A 21,609-nucleotide genomic window follows, 5' to 3' on the forward strand; every position below is an offset into this window, starting at 1 on the left:
GAGGGAGGGGGGAACATCTTCAAGATGCTACAAACAACAGACCTAAAGCCTGGGTTTTCCAGCGGAACAGGGGAAAACCAGGTCCAAGTCACCAGTCTGGAAGAGCTGTCCCAGCAGGGGAGACATTAAAAAAACACAACCACCAATGACAACAAAAGCAACAGCCACAATGTTTCTGGGAGCAGGGCTGGACTTTTTCTGCACGTGTGAGAGCGGGGAGGGACCCAGAAACAGCACAATGCTTGTGCAATTCCCAGCACTTTCCAATCTGGGCGTACTGTCACCACCGCTCTGCTGCACGGAGATCAATGAACCCAACTCCCCGGTCCCGTCAGCTCTCCCTGGGCAACTAGAGACCAGCTCAAACTCCACCCAGCGACTGGAATCAGAAGATTTCAGAGACTGGGGAATACGGGAGGAGCTAGGACAGATGTGTGTTAAGGATGGTTTAAAACCCTTTATGCTTACAGCTCTGGGTTCACAGCGTTGGGGTTACAGGTTAGCTGCTGTGAACTTTGGAAATGGAATAAGAACAAATTCCTCATTAGAAAACCTCTATTGGCTATGTAAACCAAAGGACAAGTTGTCTTTGTAAACTTTGCAGCTGGTTGCTGGAACCCATTAAGTTAGTTCCAGCACCTCTACCAGCTAAGGGTCAGATGTTTCTGTTTTGAGAGTTATCTCAGGGGTATTTGGTGGGTTTGCCCTGTGTTTGCCAAAGGCGCTGAACGTAGCGTTGGGTTCAGCAGGGGAGATCTAGAAAAGGCAGCTCCAATACATTGCTTGCAAGGTTGGTTGCGAATGTTGGTTGCGCAAGGAAAGACTGCGAACAAGTGTTTCTAAAGACAATCCATCGACGCCCTGAAAACACCAGCCTGATCTGAGCTGCAATTCAGTGGGATTGTACAAGCGCAGGCTCACACACACTCAGACAAGACAGGCGCATGCGAAGTGTATCCCTCTCTTCGGTCTGTTTCACGGTGGGAAGCGGCCAGTGCGAGGTGTTGGTCTAAGAGCAACGTTAACCATGCTGGAGGATAAAGGCAGACAGGGAATGCAAGCCCTGAGGCTCCCGGCAACACGGGCCCAAGTGTTCTGAATGGCTATTGACTCGCCCTGTCCTCGCTGCGTCAATTAGATTTGGAGACGCACTCTTCAGCGCGGGCTCAACAGCCCCGTTGCTGACACTGGCCCTCAGCAGCTGGGATTTTTCTTAGTGTTAAAAGGGCTTCAGAAAGTAGCTGAGAGTGAGAACATGAAGTTCTCTGACCTGTCTCCACGACCGCCATGGGGCTGCTGCCCGCACATGGCAAACTTCGCCTTGGGACACAGGACGCCATCCTGCCAAAGATGCTAATTACATTTGTGACATCACTAAGGGGGCAGAGCTTCATTGGGCAGTGGCTTCATGACACAAGGCTAGCAGCTGCCACCCACGTGTGCCCCGTAGCGAGTTCTCTGTCCGTGGTAATGTCACCCAGCTAGCCCTTACCGCCGAGTCAGCCCCGTGCGTCTCTCGGCTGCTTGGGGAATTGCCGCTCCGCAGAAAGCGGAGAATATTTTGCACTCTCCAAAAATTCTCATATCTGGGCTGAGACCCATTCTCATATCTGAGCCTGGACGTTTTTGGCTCTGAGGAAAGGATGGTTAGGAAATTCTCAGCATACAGGAGCAGGTAGATGGGGAGAGGCCAGATGTCCGGAGCTTGGACTTTCATGAAAAGAGACTTAGATTGGTAACAATTTCTGGAAAGGCGAGGAGTGGGCGAGGCAGCAGGCCAGCCTTCTAGCTGTCCGGGGCAAAACCTGCTTGTGGCACCCGGTCCAAGTAGCTGGAGGCTCCATCAGGGCAGGGCGTGGGAGGCCGCCTCTGCCCAAGACACGGGATGAAATCGTGACCTTACTGATGTGGAGTTTCACCATTAACTTCAGTGAGGCCAGGTCCTCATCCCGTCTCTGCAACTGTCACAGGCCAGGAGTATTTAAAGAAAACACTCCAGCCAAACACCCTCGGCCCCCGGAGAGGCAGAGAAACAAGGGTAAACACACCCAATCTTCTCTTCTATCCTTCGCCACAACCTGCCTCTTGGTCTCTTGTTTGAAGTCTCTGCCCCAGAGAGCTTGCAGTTTGCTTATATTCAGCTTCCATCTAACCTGCTACGGATACCACATTAGCAAAACCCACCATCCTCCTCATTTTGTTTCTCTTAGCTTACGTGAGGCCAGTGAAAGAGGTGCCAGAGAGCCGGAGTCTCAATCTGCCAGTTACCACAGGAATTTCTCGCTTCACTTCTATACCTCAAACACACTGCTGCTGCCCCGTTGTGTTGCTTTCTTTTATTGTTTAGAAACACTGTTGGGCGTTCCTGTCCAGGCTCTCAGCCAAGGGGGAACCATGCAGCCTGCGTCGGAAGCCAAGGCATACACTCATGCCGAGGAGAGGAGCAAAAAGAAAAAGTCCCACCAGGCTCCACATGTCCATCCCATGCACAGACACAATGCGACAATTTAGCGAAGTGCTGGGCTTGTGCCAACTAAAGGGTTCCATAGAAATAAAATCCGGCAAGTCTGTAATGTCTCTCGCAAAAGATCTCAAACCATCCCCAGGAGGAAGAGGAGCCCTTCGTAAGCAGGAGGAGCAAGGACTGTCAGAGCTGGGCAAAATGGGCATTTCTTACGTTTCAGGAACAGACTCAAGAGGCTGCTTACAGCTGGTGTCACATTTGGTCATTAGCTGCATTCCACTTGCCCCTTTAATTTATCAAGTCCCCTTGGCATGGAACATGGAGACTTACTTTCCCAGTTCCAGTCACTAAGGCCTGAAGAACCATATGGAAAGTAAATGGCAGTCGGGGTTCACTTCAGTAATGAAAAGGAGCAGAAGCCAGAATGCGCCTTTGGTACATATTCATAGCTGTCAAAAATGATTTAGCCGGTTATAGAGCTACCCCAGTCTATTAGCCTTTCGGTCCCAAACTAGTGCTGGTAAAGGGTTGCACCCACATCCCTGGAAATGTGACTCCAAACAGGTCTGAAAATTCTGCCCCTTGATTTTAATGTAGTATTTGGTCAAAATTTGCCAGCACATGGAGCATAGTTGCAGAGTTTTGCCCAACCCTAGTACATACTCATTAACAAAAATTAATCCAGCCGCATTCCTTACGCCAGTCCAAGCACACTGAAAGGGGTGAAGAAATCAGCATAACACGGACTAGTCAGTTACTGAAACAACAACTTTGGTAGCCAATTCATTCAACTTACCAATCCATTTTTTTTCTGATGCGAATATAAACTTTGCAGCATTCCACCCACACTGGGGGCTTTACAGGGAATAGCCTCATGGACTCTAAAACCTCTGGGGGAGGAATACAACAACCTACTCGTTCGCCTGGACTCCTGATTTGTTCACCTTGATCCCTGAACTGCTCTGCTCCAACATCACAAGTATGTTAGGAACAGGCACCATGTTATTTTAATGAACCAACAAATGAGGCTTTAATGCAGAATTTCAAACTTAGGGGCCTTCCTGTTGGACAGACAAGCATAGCAGAAAATGGCACATCATGCACTGAACAAAGGAAAGGAACAAAAGAATGAAGTGACATGAATCGAGGGAAGAGAGAACTAAACTGTTTTGCTTTTTTACTTGCAAGATGTTCTCAAAGGCAAGGGGTTTTTTTTGTTTGTTTGTTTTCCTTTGTGCATTTTATGGAGAAGTTTGCCATTGGGAAAAGGAAATAGTGTAAATAAAAATACAGAGTCCGTCCCATAAAATGCTGTTTGGACACAGAAGTCAATATTCGGATGGTGGGTACGATGTACCTTCTATGATGAATGTTCTTGACTTGGAAGAACTAAATGGGTCCCCTGGTGATAAAAGAAAGATTTAAAGAGACCAGAGTTTACAACTGCTGGCATATTACAAAGAACGGCATGACAAAAGGCTACGGGGCTGGAGGAAAAATCATCCCCTACCAAAGCATCATTAAAATGGGGGAAGCGGGGGATTATTGTTGCGGGAGGTTTGTGGTTGGCTTGTTTACATATGCTGAACACATTAACACATGAAACAATTGCTACAGAATGGAAAACACACTGCAACTAAAAGCCTGTCAGCGAAACCATGATTAAAACACTCAAAAGATCAATAAATAAAATTCAATGAAAAAATTCAGACCGGTTTGACTCGTAAGATGTTACACAAACAAGGAATGAGCTTTGTAATCCAGAAAAGGGACAGGACGTGAAACGAGAGACGTTAGAGCGGCTGCCCGTGCCGCAAAGGGACGCACTGCTAGCACAGCACCCTGGGAAATTATGATAATGAGAGGAAGCCTAGTTATTCATTGTACTACCCTAGTACCTAGGAGCCTGGTCACGGGGACCCTTTGTGCTGGGTTCTCAGCAAACACCAAAGGAAAAGGGCGCTCATGCAGGGAGAAGCTTGTATTTCCTCGAGTCCCCGTTCAGTCTGCAGCACAAATCCCAATGGGACAAGGATAGCTTCTCGTTAGCCCTCGGGGGTCCTCTGGGGGCCCAGCCCAGCCCCCAACACTCATTCAGGCCCGGGAAGCCTCAGTGTAAGAGTTTCCCCATGACGTCGAGCAAGGGGACCCTTCCCCGAGAAGCCCTTTGCCTGCGCCCCTCTATTACACTCGGCGGGAGAGGAAGAGGCTGTTCTGCTAGTGAAGCCAGGGTGGTCTGGTGGCCCGTGGCCAGCGCTACACTCCTGAGAGGTCGCTCCCGACTCACGGACACAAAGAGCGAGACCGCTGTGAATCCGGCAGCCTCAGCGGCCTGGTCCCCTGGAACAGGCTGGGGGGGAGAAGGGGGCGACAGAACCTACCTTCCATGGGCGTGTTGGGATCGGGTCTGTTAGCGAACACGACATCCACGTACTCCAGCTGCAGCCGTTCCAAAGAAGCCTTCAGCCCTGGGGAGGAGCGAATAGGGACAAGCGACCGTCAGGCACGTCCCCCCAGGGAGCACCCTGCTTCTGCCGCAGTAGCCAGACCTCCGAGCTCCTTCAAACCCAGGCTCGGGAGAGCTGCTCCAGACATGCCCACAGTCCAGAGATCACGGATTTGCTCAGAGGCTAACCCAGGGCATTTCAAGAAAGCACATGTGTGAAGTGAAGCGCGCTGAGTTCAGCGGGGATACTCCGACGCGTAACGTTAAGTGGGGATACTCCGACGCGTAACGTTAAACGGGGATACTCAGACGCGTAACGTTAAGCACGTTAAGTGGGGATACTCAGACGCGTAACATTAAGCATGTTAAGTGGGGATACTCAGACGCGTAACGTTAAGCACGTTAAGTGAGGATACTCAGACGCGTCACGTTAAGCACGTTAAGTGGGGATACTCAGACGCGTCACGTTAAGCACGTTAAGTGGGGATACTCAGACGCGTAACATTAAGTGGGGATACTCAGATGCGTAACATTAAATGGGGATACTCAGACGCGTAACATTAAATGGGGATACTCAGACACGTAACATTAAGCATGTTAAGTGGGGATACTCAGACGTGTAACGTTAAACACGTCAAGTAGGGATACTCAGACGTGTAACGTTAAGCATGTTAAGTGGGGATACTCAGACGTGTAACATTAAATGGGGATACTCAGATGCGTAACATTAAGCATGTTAAGTGGGGATACTCAGATGCGTAACGTTAAACACGTCAAGTAGGGATACTCAGACGTGTAACGTTAAACACGTCAAGTAGGGATACTCAGACGCGTAACGTTAAATGGGGATACTCAGACGTGTAACGTTAAGCACGTGAAGTGGGGATACTCAGACGCGTAACGTTAAATGGGGATACTCAGACGTGTAACGTTAAGCACGTGAAGTGGGGATACTCAGACACGTAACGTTAAATGGGGATACTCAGACGCGTAACGTTAAGCACGTCAAGTGGGATACTCAGAGGGTTATGTTTAAGGGACAGAGTCATATGCAGGGTCAAAGCAGACATGCCCTCTCTCACCTTCTATGATGTGTTTTCTGGACAATCCCCTCTCAGTCTCTGCTCTGAAAAACAACAGGTCCACGTTAGCAGTGTACAGCGCAACTGGGCCGTTTCCGGCTGTTGGTGAGACTGGCCCGTGGTACTTACTTTCCTCCCCAGAAGATTTTGGTGGTGATGACCAGGCTGGAGCGCCTGCCAAGAGACACAGAAAGACACTGCATAAAATGTGCCAAGCCAAGGTTCACACGCTCTCTTTTGCTTTGGGGCGCTTCTGGGTGCCCACCCCAATACTCACCCCCCAGAGGAGACTCGCCTACAGCGTCCAGGGACGTCCCATCTCACTGCTCTGTGGTCTGCGGGGAGCTAGAGCCAAGCACTGCTCCCTGTCATGCTGGGGCAAAACCAGACTAATTCTAATGGCCTCGCGGTGGAGTCACTGCTGACTGAGCCCAGTGGAAGTGAGGAGAGTCTCAGGCCTTAGTGATACACTCAGCAGGTTGACCGGAGCCCTCCCCCAGCCCAGATCCGGGAGCTAACCCAGGGCACGAGAGAGCCGTCTGGAGGGCGAGGTTGCAACGCGTGAGAGCAGCGTCTAGGAGCACAAAGCCCAGTGGAAATCACAGAGGCACTTTGGAAAGTCCCAGCCTTGGGTCTGGCCCGGTAGCCCCAAGTCGCTCTGCTTGCAGGCCATCCACCAGGCCATAGCATGGTGACTGTTAGGAGAAACTGCTGCCTGTGCTGCCTCTCGGGAGCTTACGGAAATAGCCGCCCGGGTGCCAGTGCCTGCTCCCGGCTCAGGGGCTGTTTGAAGAAAAGGCTTTATCCGCAGGTCGGAATAAAACCATTTGGGCTCTTCCCCCCGTGTCGCTGGCAGCTAAAGTCAGACCATGCCCCACAGCGGTGCCCACAATCCTTTCCGGTGGTGGAACACGGGCACTGGCAACGCTCCTGGAGCAAAAGCTGCCACCATGTGACACGAGGCGTCTGCGCCACAGCCCAGGCACGCCGAGCCTGAGAAGACGGAAAGCACCGCGTGTGACCGCAGGCATCAAGTGTCTCCAGCCACAGCGGTCTGGCCATGCGGCTACTCTGACGGCCTAAAACCAGTGTGCGTGGCGAGACGGGCCGGGGCGCTCGGGGGTCTATAAAACTACGCAGCGAAGAGGCACAAATGGCAAAGAGCAAACTGCTCAAAATGTTGGAAAAAACAGAGGAGAAATAGGCACGGGACGGATGGGAGGGGCATTCCCCGTTTTTGACAGCCCAGCATTCAGCAACGAAGGGGTTAAACCCAGAGGAGTGGGAAGCCAGGAAGTGCTGGCAGGGAGCCTGCAGAGCCAGTGGGAGGAAAGTGAGAGGTTGGAATTGAAAGCTGAAGTTCTGTGCGTGGTCTGGAAGGCTATGTCTACACTGCAGGCTTCTGGCGCAAGAACTGTATTGCACAAGAACACACCCACACTGCCATGTGCTTTTGTGCAAGAGCCTCTATGGCAGTGTGGATGGTCTCCTGCGCAAGAAAGCTCTGATGGCCATTTTAACCATAGGGGCTTCTTGTGCAAGAAACCCCTGTGCCCCTCCACACTGAGCTCTTGGGCAAGAGGGCTTATTCCCTGTGGGGAGAGGAATAACTCTTGCGCAAGAAGCCATCTGTTCTGACGCTTTACTGTAAATTTACTTGTGCAAGAACGTGCGTGCAATGGAGAGGCTCTGCACGTTTTTGCGCAAGAATGTCCATTCTTACGCAAAAAGCCTGAAGAGTAGATGTAGCTGGAGAGAAAAAGCTGGGAGAGACGGACCCAACCTTGGGAGCCAGACATGGACTTTCTAGCACTAGTCACGTCTAAAATGGACGGAACCTTGGAATAACACGTGAGTAGACAGGGAATGTGCAGTTAGACACAATCAGGGTTGGTGTTTTTGTCGTTTCTGGTTTGTTAACGCTGTGCTGAGCCCAAGTTCTCCTCCCCCTCACTGTAACTGAAGCTGAATCCCAGGGAAGCAATTCTCTGTGTTTTAATCTGTTTTTCTCAGTTGCTCTAACACCTGGCAACCAAGTCTGCTTTACCAAGTGTGTCTTTTTTGTTTGGTTAATAAAATCACCTTTTTAAAGACTCTGCTGATTCCTGTGTCCTCTAAGGCAGGAGGGTTGGTGGCACGTGGCTGGGACTGAGAGGTCAGCTCTGAGAAATTACAGTTTGCTTTCAAGCTCTCTCCTGAGGGAGGTGAAAAAGCTGGGGGTGCGCCGCTGGGAGAAATTCCCAGGTGAGTCTTCTGGGCTCAGAAAAGAGGCTTTGCACTTGGGCGGTGATAGCCTCCCGCCCAAGGCCAGGGAACCCGTGACGGGGGAGTTTGTAAGCAGGAGCCTCTAGCGGCAGGGGATTTATAAAGTCTCTTGCGGGCCCCCCGCCGTCTGCACTCAACACGCCCGAGTCGGGGGAACAGCCGTGACAAGGCGCATGGAGTGCTGAGGTTTGCCATTGAGCGCTGACAAGAGTGCTCCTCACGGGATTTGCTAATAAGTCAATTGCCTCTAATTACCGGGAGCTGCAGTCACATGGTAATTAACGCAACGAGACAATCTTGGTGGGACAAGTTGACAAGTATAAATAATTGAGTGGGAAAAACGTCCCCGGCAACCAGAGAGAGGGTTGAGAATTGTGGCATTCTGACAGGAAGGAAATACAGACCTTCTGACAGCGCCACGCTGATGAATGATTCATGCACAACTGCAGCGCGCTGGCATTTGAAGTCACTCTCCTAGTGGCTTTTACAAATGGAAATTGTTTCAAACCTCCCCCGAAGAAATGCCACTGGGCTCTGATCCAGCCGGCACAGGGGAGGGGTGCCAGGGTGGGCTGCCCTGACAAGCCCTAAGCGTCTCCATCAGGAAAGGGAATGGAGATGTACTGGGGGAGGGGGGAGGGGGGGACTGGGATTAAGAGACCTTGTCTTGCTTGAATCTGGCATGCACACTGGGCCCCAGAGCTACCCGAAGACTGGCACAGGGTTATCACCAAATGCGGCCACAACAGCTCTCTTTTCACCCACAGGATCAAGTCCAGGACAGGCAGCAGCAAAAAAAAATGACTTTACCCTGCCTCCCTCCTGCCCCACAGGGAGCACCGCTAGGGACCAGAGAGAGGATTTCAGGCTCCGTGTTCCAAATGTAGTGCTCCCGGATGCACCACTCCCAGCAAATCACAGCAGTTATGTGACTCATCACCTTGCTATCCACCTGTAATTTCCTTCCTTCCACACCACACAGAGGCTACGTCTAGATGCAGGCTTCTTGCGCAAGAAGCTTTTATCGGAAGAGATCTTCAACAAAAACTTCTTGCACAAGAGCGTGTCCACACTGGAAAAGCGTATCAAAAAAGCGATGCGCTTTTGCGCACGAGAATGTCCTGACTGCCTGGACGCTCTCTCAAAAGTAAGCTCTGATTGCGACGCACGGAATGGCCACCAGGGCACCTGTGCGGTTTCCTCTTTCCGCGCAAAACCCCCCTCTTCCCCGTCCACACACACCTTTTTCCGAAAGAGCTCTTTTGCAAAAAGGCTTCTTCCTCGTAGAATGAGGGATGCCTACGCCGGAAAAACCCCTCTGTTCTTTTGATTTTTTTGCGCAAAAACACGCTTAAGGTGTGGACGCTCCACAAGTTTTCGGAAAAATGGCCGTTTTTCCAAACAATCTCTGTTGTGTAGACATAGCCAGAGTAGTTATCAAGGAAACTGCCCAGGGCATAAAAGGAAAGCACTTTGGGTCTAAAAGGGCACGTGACCTAGGGAAGAATAAAATTACCTCCAACCTTTCTTCTTAATAATATTTCCCAACACCACTTCAGCCCTGCAACAAGAGCGAGAGAAACAAATGACGGTTTCATCGGAGCGGTATAGAAATGAGGTCTAACCCATTTTGGACATGGACCCTAGAGGTATCCCATGTAGTTCAAACCCCTGGCGTTAGGATACCAAGGACAGCGAGACAATTGGAGGCAAAAGATGCTTCCCCATCCGCTGCCCACTCGTATGCGTCTCCTTGGGCGCTCAGGCAGGGCTGTGCCTTGGTCAGTCATTGGCACTGCAACGCAGGATCAAGTGACAGCTGGAATTTTCTTGGCATTTGCCAGGGGCGCAGATAAAAATATCCTGGCCACAGGGAACGCGATTTCCCCTTCCTTTGCACGGCACGGCGATGTACAAACCCTCTCTCTGCAGCTGCTTGGTACACGGCTCCACAACAGCGAGGGGACCAGAATGCAACAGTTATTCATACCCTCCATCGACCAGAGCCACATCCTCCTGGGAGGTTCACTTAGCCCTCCCCTCCCTTCCTCCCAAGCCTACTTCTCATGGGGCTCGTGGCAGCCACAGGCCTTCAAGCTCAGTACTACGCCACCCAGCGCCTCAGCTTCTTTTGTCCTGACCAGCGGAGCCCACCGGTGCAAGGAGAGGGCTGGCTGGGCAGAACGGGATGTGTTCCCATTCCCGGAGCTGAGCCCACGAGCCATACAGTGGCTCGAGGCAGATAACTGCAGGACTTGGCTATTCAGATGTGTCCTGAAATGGCCCCTTTTCTTTAGGGGGAGGAAAGAGGCAAGAGAGATTCAGGGTGTTTGCTAGTGGGATGTCCCCCCCATTTTCTCAGACAAGAGAGACAGTAGTTATGGGAGACGACAGCCAGAGGGGAGAGAGAGATTCTCCCTTCATACATAACCCCTCTCTCACCCACTCCTAGCCCAGAGACGGCTCTCCATTGCCTTCCTTCAGGAGTAACTCATAGCCTTTGCTCAGACCTGCTCCCTTTGACTTTGGCAGGCTGCTGCAGGACTGATTCCTCCAACATTTCTATTCTGAAATAAACGTGGGGCCTTGACATAAGAACTAGGGGTCACCAAATGAAATGAACAGGCAGCAGGTTTAAAACAAACAAAAGGAAGTTTTTCTTCACGCAGCACACAGTCAACCTGTGGAACTCCTTGCCAGAGGATGTTGTGAAGGCCAAGACTTTAGCAGGGTTCCAAAAAGAGCTAGATCGTTTCATGGAGGTGAGGTCCATCAGTGGCTATTAGCCAGGATGGGTAGGGATGGTGTCTCTAGCCTCTGTTTGTCACAAGCTGGGAATGGGTGACAGGGGAGGGATTCCCTGGTCTGTTCATTCCTTCTGGGGCACCCGGCATTGGCTGCTGTCGGCAGACAGGACCCTGGGCTAGATGGACCTTTGGTCTGACCCAGTGTGGCCGTTCTTATGTTGATCATCATGCTGGGTTTAATTTGTGAGGCTTGTTCCTATTGGGCACGGCTGTGCCCACCACCGGTAGGAGCCCAAGTTCCCGTGTGGCCCAGAGGCGAGGCAGCTACCTCCTGAGGTCTGGCAGGAACAGTCAGCGCGACTGAACGGACCTTCGCTTTTGGCCACAACAGGCATATTTTGTTCCTGGACAATTTAATTCTGAATGGGCTATTTTTCATGAAAGCGATTAGACGCTACACTCTGGAGCCCCCAGACACAAAGTCACCGGGTGTCTTCAGACACAGATGGGAAACCTGACCCTTAATCATGGACATACCCAAAGAGACTCGCCTGACGCGTCATTTGATTTGTCTGCGTGGTGCAAGCGCCTAGGAATTGAAGCTGAGACGCCGAACGCTCAGACTGCGAGGGCCTTCCTTTCGCACAGCCACTGGAATGTTCCACAACACCACCATTCCCTCGCATTTTTCCACCCGTGTGCGGAATACATTTTGTTATGTGCACCAAAGCATGTGCGGATGTGCACCAGCAGTAGAAACAAGCTGCCAGCCGTGGGCACTTTGCTGATCAGCTGGGCAGCATTTGAATCTCTCCTGGGTGGTCGCCCAAGTGCTCAGTTTAATCGTTCTGGGTGCAGCTCACCCAGACGGCCAGCTTGCTCTGAGCTAGGAAGGACGAGGACGTTCCCACTTCACAGGCTTTGCCGCAGATCAAATGCGCCCTGCACTGCTCCTGCTGCACTGCTGTCGCCATGTGTGCCCTGCATCGCTCTCCTCTTCGACACTGCACAGCAAACACCCCCCTCCTCCCGCATCCCACGGCTCCAGCATTCTCCCCTCTACTAAAAACGAGCCATGGAAAATTCTGAGAGATGTGGAAAGGATGGGGCTGCCCAACCCCCGGGCCCCTGCTGGCCCAGGCTGTCGCACACAAAGGCAAGAGACCGGCCAGCCCGGCCCGGTGGCACACAGCCGGATTCGGAGCCCCTGCTAGCAATGCGCCCGCAAATGCCACAGGAGCCTGGTGGGAGCCGGCACGAGGCCTCTGCCTCGTCTATTGTGTTTCCATCCGCAGCAGGCAGTGACATTTTGTTAACAACGGAGACCGGCTCAGTGGCTTGTCATTGATGGAATCTATGGCACCCCTCTCGGGCTGGCCGCAGACCCTCATTTTGCTTGGTCCCGGTGACACCTGTAAAGTGCTGGGCAAAGTCGGCGCCTGTTACACTAGTGATAGCAACCCAAACACCATTGCCCATCCATTTGCACAAGCCAGATCCCCTGAAAACCTCGGCCTTCTGAATCTCCAGTTCTTCCGAGCGGGGTCCCATTTATCGGTTCAATCACCCCCCCTCGGTTCCTTAGCAATTCGCTTTGTCCAGGCAAGGGACATGGGGGCAGCTCATCTCTACTTGCATCCCCTGGTTAGAAGCGTAGAAGGTACCTACTTCCCGGCAGCGTAGACCTCTGCTGTGTCAAACAGGTTAATGCCATTGTCGTACGCTAAAGTCATCAGCTGCTCTGCCATCTGCAAAGAGACATTTGTAACGTTTACGGCGAGCCCATCCTAGACAGCAGGAGCCCAAAACCCCTTGGCACGAGCAGCCGATCAACAAAACGTACGTGTCACACAGCCCACGGTAACCGCTTATTAGCTGCCTACAGCTGACCCTGTAAGTCGTTGATCTGATTATTTCAATGCCTAACTTTAGGCAGCCAGCTTTGAAAAGGTTGGCCTCACCGTGCGGAAATACTACGCAAATTGCACGTGATGCATTTTTCTGTACCGTGTGTTTTGTCCCATATCAGCAGGCACTCGGTAGTTTATGAATATAGAAGAGGGATCCTAAATACACACTGCAATGTGATTTTCCTCCTCCCAGTTTTATAATCCAGTGTTCAGAAACCTGATTCCAGGATATTAGTTCAGACTACAGTGGACATCTGCTGGCTCGGGAGAACTGTGATGGAAATATTGCATTGCACATACTTACTGAACAGAATGGAAAACGTGTCCTGAACCCACGGCTATAAAGTTGCCTTCTAATCTGTATTACCAGGAAGGAATACAGCTGCAGCATGTGTTTCAGAAATATTACCATGAACTGACTACATCTTCTGAAAGAGTCTGGCTTCACAGAAACAACCCAACTGAAAAACGTCACATCCCCATGAGATGCACGTCCCAACGCCCTTGTACAATGTGACAGAGCTGTACCTGGTTTCTGGGAATGTTTGCTGGAATAAAAATCAGGTGATAAATTCAGCAGTGTTTGTGTTTACCACAGCAAATCTGTTTACAGACTCGGGTGTTTGTAGAAAGTAATTTGAGACTATGTGCTCAAGATGAATTTCGAGCCCTCACACACAACTTTTAGTAAAGAAAGGCTGGTGCTAACACTTACACTCACCGAGTCAGGTATCAGAAAAACTACCACGTGACCCGTGTGTCCAGTCAAACTAACCAATGCACTTCAAGTTTTGAACGTCAGGTAGTTGGAACAAGCAACTCATGAGCAAACTACTCCCGGAACAATTGTGAAAAATATTTGGTGAATAATTTCCAAAAACAAACGAAATGCAAACCAATGATGACCTACAAATTCTTTGCTCGGCAGTAAGTACTAGTCCTGGTGGATAATAATTAGCCAAGGAAAGGCTACATTTTGTTTCTTTTGGCCTTTATCATAACCATGAATCTAGCTAATCTGAAAAGCAACTTGAAAGATGTCAGACGAACCGGAATAGTTAGGCATCTCTGTAGTGAAAATAGGCAAATCATATGGAATCGTTATGCATTATGAAGATTTCCCATGACATTGGTAGATGGTTTTGAAGTGACTTAAGACAACAGGCAGAACTAGAGTCCTGACTCTCCTGTCACTGATTTACAACACAATAGTGTTCAGAAGCAAACGGAGACTGAAACAGGAATGGTGTCTTTGACTTATGGAGTAGGCAGGGTAAAACACGGGACAAATCTCACCTCGTCTGTAATCTGCCCTCCGAATGTCACCCATGTTCCTATAAAGGGAAAGAAGGAAAATACTCATTCTGCAAACGCAAAACACATGCAACTTTCATTTTGCTCTGAACGGCACTGAAGACACGGAAAAGGGAGCTCCAGAGCCAATTAGTCTGTAGGTCACTAACGGAGAAACACGGGACCAACCCAAACACAGGCAGCTAGCTAGGCAGCACCAATGTGGCCCTACTGATCTGCCTTCTGAGATGTGAAACATCCCTGCCCAGAGCCTTGGGATGGGGGACTGAACCCGCATCTCAGGGCCCTCCTTTCTCTCGTGGGTCACTTAAGCTACGTCTACACTGCACAGTGATTTCGGAAGAAGCTATTCTGGAACAGTTATTCCAAAATAGCTTATTTCAGAATAGCCTCAAAATGGGTCTGAGGCCGGCTTCCCTAATGTAGACGTGCTCTCTCGATTTAGAGCCCCAGGAGGAATCACTTAAAAGGGCCTTGGTGAGGGACTATTTCGAAATAGCAGCAGTGGAGCGTCTACACGGGCCTTATTTCGAAATAGCTATTTCGGAAGAGGCGTTATTCTTCGTAGAATGAGGTTTAGAGATGTCGGAATGAGCCGTGCGTTATTTCAAAATTATTTCGCAATAATGGAATTGCCGAGTAGACGCTCACATAGTTATTTTGGAATAACGGCCGTTACTCCGAAATATCTTTGCTGTGTAGACACACCCTTAGACGGTCTGCCTCTTTCTCTCATTGTGTTTGCCCAACTCGGGCAGAAGACTTGTCACCTGGATGGATGCTCCAGGGTACCAGCTGCTAGGGCTCTCCAGCACCTTCTTGCCAGGTCAAGTCCTCTCTCCAAACCGGGATGGAGCATTGTACTTCCACCCTTGCCAGCCATTTGCAACTCCCCAGCCAACCACCTGGAGGGAAGAGCCGACCAAACCACTTCCCAACTGCTAATGGAGACGAGTCTGCATGTGAAGACCCCTCTGCCTGACGTTACAGCACGAACCACCAGATCTGGAACCTGCAAGAGTTCATCTGTTTGCCATCTCCTCGGTGCAGATTTGCCGTATCTGTGCTACTCTGGAGAGTGGTTACCCAGAAGCACCGAAGAAGCAGAACTCCATTCCCCCACCTGGCCAATTTGTTTCATACATCACAAAGAAGCCCGAGGTTGCCCAATTGTCCTTTGCAGGTCATGGCCGAGCTTTAAATGGAGGGTGGCCTTTGTCCTCACTGAGGGCTGGTGTCTTTGCAAGCCAAATTCTACTGTGATGCGCGCCGTGCCAAAGCGCTCGACAATCCTGTGCAGCAAATGCACAAAAGGTTCTTTCCACGTACTTCAAAACAGCATGAGCACCTGGCACTCTTGAGATACAAAGAGATGCCTGTTGGTGAACCCAGCCCAAGTAAACCTGCCACCGCCATGCATCTGAATTCAGAAAAGCAATCCGGGACAGAGCCCTACGTGCACAGGAGGACTTCAGAGCCTGGTGATCATGCTAGTCTGGGAGGCCACGATCCAGACCGACAGGGGGAGACGCCGAGGGTTAGGACAGAACAGAAATCTGGTTGCTCAGGAACCAGCAGTTAGCAGGGAAATGCTGGATCCAGGTTCGGGATAGAGATGTCAGTGGTTATCTGGTAGGCCTCACCCGTAATGTGCGAGGCTTACCGGGTCCGGTTATCCAGTAGGGGCTGATGCACCCACCACAGGCAGGGACAACCCATGTCCATGGCAGGAGGCTGCTCCAGCTGGGCTGCTGTAGCCCCACCAGGCTGGAGCAGTCCCCCTGGGCTCCTTTAATCGGTTAACTGGTTAAACATAATGTTTCACCGATTAACCAATTAAATGGGATTTTACGCCCCTAGTTCAGGGCCCCCGTTTTTAACGCTACATGGGATCAGTGGAACATTGCCCTGACAGATGCCCACAGGCGCAGTAGGGATGTAAGTGACTAATCAACTAGTCGCTTCCCCTCGCTTGCTGCCTCTATCACAAAAAGGCAGCAAAAGGGGGGAGGCGAGGGGGTGCTGGGGGGAGCCGGCTTAAAAGCTGGTTCCCTCCAGCTCCAGCTCCATGGGAAATGTACAAGGGCCCCTGCTGGGCCCCTTGTACATTTCAAAGGCGGAACGTGTGCTAGTCCTTATCTGATTGAACAGGCAGCGGAAATCCCCCAGACTGTTCGATTAGTTAATCGATCGCTCGTTAACATCCCGGGGGTGCAGCATCCTACCCCTGCGATCTCCACTTGGGAGCCTGTCGCTTGCTTCAGTAACGGCGGGAAAGAAATCCCCACAAAGACGGCTGCTTGCCAGAGGACACCGGGGAGGGATGGGAGCGCACCCGAAGATGGAGTCACTTACCTAGGCCAAGGCAGGACACTCGCAACCCCGATTTCCCAAGATTTCTGAAAAAGAGAAACACCATTTAGCCACTGCCGGAAACAGCCGACACGGAGCATGCCAGAGCTACACGGGACAGGCGCTGTGCGGGGCCTCACCAGTCCCTGTCGACCGGCAACCACCACTGGGACATTCGCTTCCACGGCGACACGCAGAATGACAGGGGTTTTGGTGCCCTTCAGATGCACTCCACATGCAGCGCCGCGTACGGGAAGCCTGTGGTTAAGCCTGTGTCTTTGGATGAATCGCGAGTACGCTGTAGTCCCCAGGCACCACGGCGGCGCTGCCGCTTGTAACACTTCCCCTGAACTGCTGATCAGGAAATGACGGTCTTCACTACCAGGAAATTCTGCAGCTACGTACGCGCATGTATAGCGAGAGGAAGCGAGACCTCCCGACTGTCGAAAAAAGGCAATGCCATTTTAAATCAAATAAATAAAAGATAACTTTTACCCTCTTGGAAGGTCATTTCAGTAAAAATTTAATGACAGTTTTATGATCCCATTCTTCCCAACCCCTGATCCCCACCCCGACATGCTTTCTGGCAGTGGTGGTGGTCTGGGTTTGCGAGCTGCGCCTATGGGACTATTTAGTCTTCGTACTGAGTTGAGAAAGTGGAACTCTGGAAATTAGGGGCATTGTTAAGGTTTTTATGAAGGACGCACTCTAAAGACCATGCAAACACAACCAGTCAGTAGTGGTTATTGGCATGACACTGAACAACCGTCTTGCAACCAACTAACCAAACTCATGTTGGCCATCAAACATATAAAACCACAAGCTACAGACTGAACCTCTCTAGTCCGGCACGTTTGGGACCTGGCCATTGCCAAACCACGGGCGGTCAATATTGTCTAGCAGCTTTACCAACGCTGCCACTGCTTACTGGGCTCTTAGAAAATATTGAGGGCTAAATAACAGCCCAGAACACTGAGAGCCAGGAGTGGTGGCTGCAAACAAACTTTATGGGACCACGAGGAACTTGGCCACCCCCATGCTAAGTGGAGATCCAGTTAACTAACATCCTGCCGGACCACGGATGCTGCTGGACCAGAGAGGCTTAACCTGTACTATGATTACACTAGTCCCCTTCATACAAGGACATATGTAACCCCCTGAATAATTTGGATCGAAGAGCCTGCGGCACATCTGTGAGTTACAAGAATTGAGTTAGCACCGACAGAAGATGCACAGACAGACAGATTGTGAATGAGGACAGCTGAATTTACCTGAATCAGACAGCTAGTGTAACTGTTCTGAGATGACCTGGTGGCTGGGAACCCCCACCCACAAACCTATCAACCTGGGTCGCAGGACTCTAAAGAGCTTTGGGTGGCCAAATTCAAACCTAGGAAAAAGACAGAGCAAAACAAAAGCAAAGCAAGAAGGTAATGAGAACATGGTAGGGATTGAAATAACAATGAGGAAGAGAGCTATAAACACAAGGTAAAAATCAGGAATACACTGGATTTGAAGACAAATGGATAAAAATGAAAGAATGAAAATCAGCAGCACAAAGAATCACTGAAATGTAGAACTAGAAGGGACTTTGTTAGGTTATCTAGCCCAGTTCCCTGCTCAGGGCTAAGTGTTATAGAGACCATCCTGGATACTAAAACAACGAAAGCAAAAGATAGGTGTTACCCATTCTAACCCCCCAAATTAATGGACACGGATTGAGAAGCTATTTAGTTAAAGGAGGAAGAGAAGATGACTTCTCCCCTACTCAGATGATGGATTAGAGAATAATTGATAAGGTCAAGTAACATTAGTCTTTTCCTAATTTTACAACCCAAATGGGAGAGAAATATCAAAAGAGACAATACAGAGAGAAAGTGGGACTGGAAAGGTTTCTGTTTCTTAGACACTGGGGCTATATCTACACTAGCGGGTTCTTGCGCAAGAACATCTTGTGCAAGGGTTCTTGTGCAAGAACACATCCACACTGCTGTGTGCGAGATGTGCTTTTGTGCAAGAGCATCCATGGCAGTGTAGACGCTCTCTTGCGCAAGAGAGCTCTGATGGCCATTTTAGCCATAGGGCTTTCTTGCGCAAGAAACCCCTGCTGTGCGTCCACACTGCCCTCTTGTGCAAGAGCTCCTGCGCAAGAGAGCTTACACCTGTTAGAAGAGAGCGTAGCTCTTGCGCAAGAAGCACTCTCTTACTACGCCGTATTGTAAATCTTCTTGCGCGAGAGCGGGCGGGCAGTGTGGACGCTCTGTGGAATCTTGCACAAGAATCCGCCTGTGTAGACATAGCCAGTATGTTTAGTTATCACCAACTGAAAAACAAAAGCTCTCTGAAATTTGTGAGTCTCAACAGAAAATGTACTGTTTTGCATACAGCACACCTGCAGGGATAAAACAAAAGCAACAACCCATGAAATCTCTGAACAGGTATTTTTAATATTAATCAGATTTTCCAACTTGCAAATTAACTATGCAGGACAGAGTGAAACAAGGAAAAGGGCATTTCAAGACATGTACCTGTGATACCCAATACTCGTTTCCTGGGCAAACACTCAAAGCTCAACAAAGAGCATAAAAATGAAACTCTTTAGGCTCATTAAACATGGAAAATCACATTTTAGTGGAAAATAAATCCCTAAGTGCAAGGTTTGTAGACACATGATTCACTTAGACAACAGGCAGCTGCTGACATTCTGAATGCTACATTGGCACGATAATTTAAAGTGGCAGTAGCAGTGACCTCATTCAATCTAATTTATACGCTCAGGTCAGAAACATTATGGCACCCAACTATCTTCTGACAGCAGTTTTACAACAACGTGTTTTTTGTTTTTGTTTTTAAACAGAGAGAGAGAGAGCGAGAGAGAGCGAGAGAACACACAAACTGTAGTAGGGTAAACATACTATAAGGTGCATAACTGCCTGGATAACTGTACTCAGAGAGTAGTTATTAACGGTTCACAATCCTGCTGGAAAGGTATAACTAGTGGGGTTCCGCAAGGGTCTGTTTTGGGACTGGCTCTGTTCAATATCTTCATCAATGATTTAGATATTGGCATAGAAAGGACGCTTATTAAGTTTGCAGATGATACCAAGCTGGGAGGGGTTGTGACTGCTTTGGAGGATAGGGTCATAATTCAAAATGATCTGGAGAAATTGGAGAAATGGTCAGAGGTAAACAGGATGAAGTTTAATAAAGAGAAATGCAAAGTGCTCCACTTGGGAAGGAACAATCAGTTTCACACAAACAGAATGGGAAGCGACTGTCTAGGAAGGAGTACGGCAGAAAGGGATCTAGGGGTCAGAGTGGACCACAAGCTGAATAGGAGTCAACAGTGTGATGCTGTTGCAAAAAAAGCAAACATGATTCTGGGATGCATGAACAGGAGTGTTGTGAGCAAGACACGAGAAGTCATTCTTCTACTCTACTCTGCGCTGGTTAGGCCTCAATTGGAGGATTGTGTCCAGTTCTGGGCACCACATTTCAAGAAAGATGTGGAGAAATTGGAGAAAGCCCAGCGAAGACCAATAAGAATGATTAAAGGTCTAGCGAACATGACCTCTGAAGGAAGGCTGAAAGAATTGGGTTTGTTTAGTTTAGAAAAGAGAAGATTGAGAGGGGACATGATAGCAGTTTTCAGGTATCTAAAAGGGTGTCATACGGAGGAGGGAGAAAACTTGTTCATCTTGGCCTCTGAGGATAGAACAAGAAGCAATGGGCTTAAACTGCAGCAAGGGAGGTTTAGGTTGGACATTAGGAAAAAGTTCCTAACTGTCAGGGTGGTTAAACACTGGAATAAATTGCCCAGGGAGGTTGTGGAATCCCCATCTCTGGAGATATTTAAGAGTAGGTTAGATAAATGTCTATCAGGGATGGTGTAGGCAGTATTTGGTCCTGCCGTGAGGGCAGGGGACTGGACTCGATGACTCTCGAGGTCCCTTCCGTTCCTAGTATTCTATGGAAACAAATGACACCTATAACATGAGTATATACTTTGGTGAACAGATAGGATCTTTACAACCTTACAATTTAACTCCCCATCTTAAAAGGGCTTTAAAATATTAATTAATAGGACTCAGGTAACTTAACCCCACTTCTAAGAAGGGAACATGCATGAGGAGAGACGAAGAGATTCGCCCAAAGCTACAGGAGAAGCCAATATCACAGCTGGCATTCCCGCCCCAGGAGCGCCTGACTCCTGCTTGTGTGTCCAGAACTCCCGCTGGTCCCTCTCTCAATAAACCAGTTCACCTTGGAGTTAAAACCTTAGAAACAAATAGATTTCCACAGCTATTTGCATAACAGCATGACACTGCAAATAGGGGGTGTCTGGAAAAACGCACGCCGACTGCCGGGCCTTCGTTCGCTCTCCCCCAGGTCTGCTCAACCGCGTGGCCTGGCTACACCGGATGGACCTGGGAGGCATCAGGTTCAGAACCTCGCTTACGTCTACACTTGCCCCCTACTTCGAAATAGGGAGGCAAATGAAGCATACCGAAGTTGCAAATCAAGCCTGGGATTTAAATATCCCGCGCTTGATTTGCATGTTCCCGGACGGTCGTCATTTTAGAAATTCACTAGCCCGGAGTAACTGCCCGCGTCTACACGTGGCAGTGAAATAGGAGTCTGATTTAAAGCCCCTAATTCGAATTAGCTGGTAAACCTCACTGCAGGAGGAACCTCGCTGTAGATGCGGGCAGTTACTCTGGGCTAGTGAATTTCTAAAATGGCGACCGGTCGGGAACATGCAAATCAAAAGCGTGGGATATTTAAATCCCAGGCTTGATTTGCAACTTCGGTATGCTTCATTTGCCTCCCTACTTCGAAGTAGGGGGCAAGTGTAGACTTACCCTCAGAGAATAAAACCGAAAAGATAAGAAACTGCTCAGGAAAGCCAGCTGGCTTGAGACACCCGTTGACGTACCCAGACGTCTCTGCTGTGCAGAGCAGGGCTGGTCTCTGAGGGCAGGTACAAGGGATGATGGAGTTTAACCAGTTGTCTGGTAAGCTGATGCTT

At 49.8% G+C, this 21,609-nt stretch overlaps 1 protein-coding gene across 12 annotated transcripts in view; it reads right to left on the minus strand.

Moving 5' to 3' along the window:
- KCNAB2 (potassium voltage-gated channel subfamily A regulatory beta subunit 2) overlaps positions 1 to 21,609 on the minus strand; it is a 115,089-nt gene that overhangs the window by 6,942 nt on the left and 86,538 nt on the right. For 11 of the 12 annotated variants that reach the window (XM_075906454.2, XM_075906463.2, XM_075906452.2 and 8 more), the window contains 7 exons: positions 16,584 to 16,627; positions 14,211 to 14,248; positions 12,673 to 12,752; positions 9,774 to 9,818; positions 6,122 to 6,166; positions 5,993 to 6,036; positions 4,846 to 4,932 (listed from right to left, as the gene is read on the minus strand). In XM_075906454.2, the coding sequence (XP_075762569.1) occupies positions 4,846 to 4,932; positions 5,993 to 6,036; positions 6,122 to 6,166; positions 9,774 to 9,818; positions 12,673 to 12,752; positions 14,211 to 14,248; positions 16,584 to 16,627 (383 nt within the window). The remainder of the gene's footprint in view (positions 1 to 4,845; positions 4,933 to 5,992; positions 6,037 to 6,121; positions 6,167 to 9,773; positions 9,819 to 12,672; positions 12,753 to 14,210; positions 14,249 to 16,583; positions 16,628 to 21,609) is intronic. The other variant, XM_075906457.2, reaches the window with a different exon arrangement.

The sequence above is a fragment of the Pelodiscus sinensis genome, chromosome 24 (genome assembly GCF_052426305.1).
Source record: "Pelodiscus sinensis isolate ZL-2025 chromosome 24, ASM5242630v1, whole genome shotgun sequence".
In the NCBI taxonomy this organism is placed as follows: Eukaryota; Metazoa; Chordata; order Testudines; family Trionychidae; genus Pelodiscus; species Pelodiscus sinensis.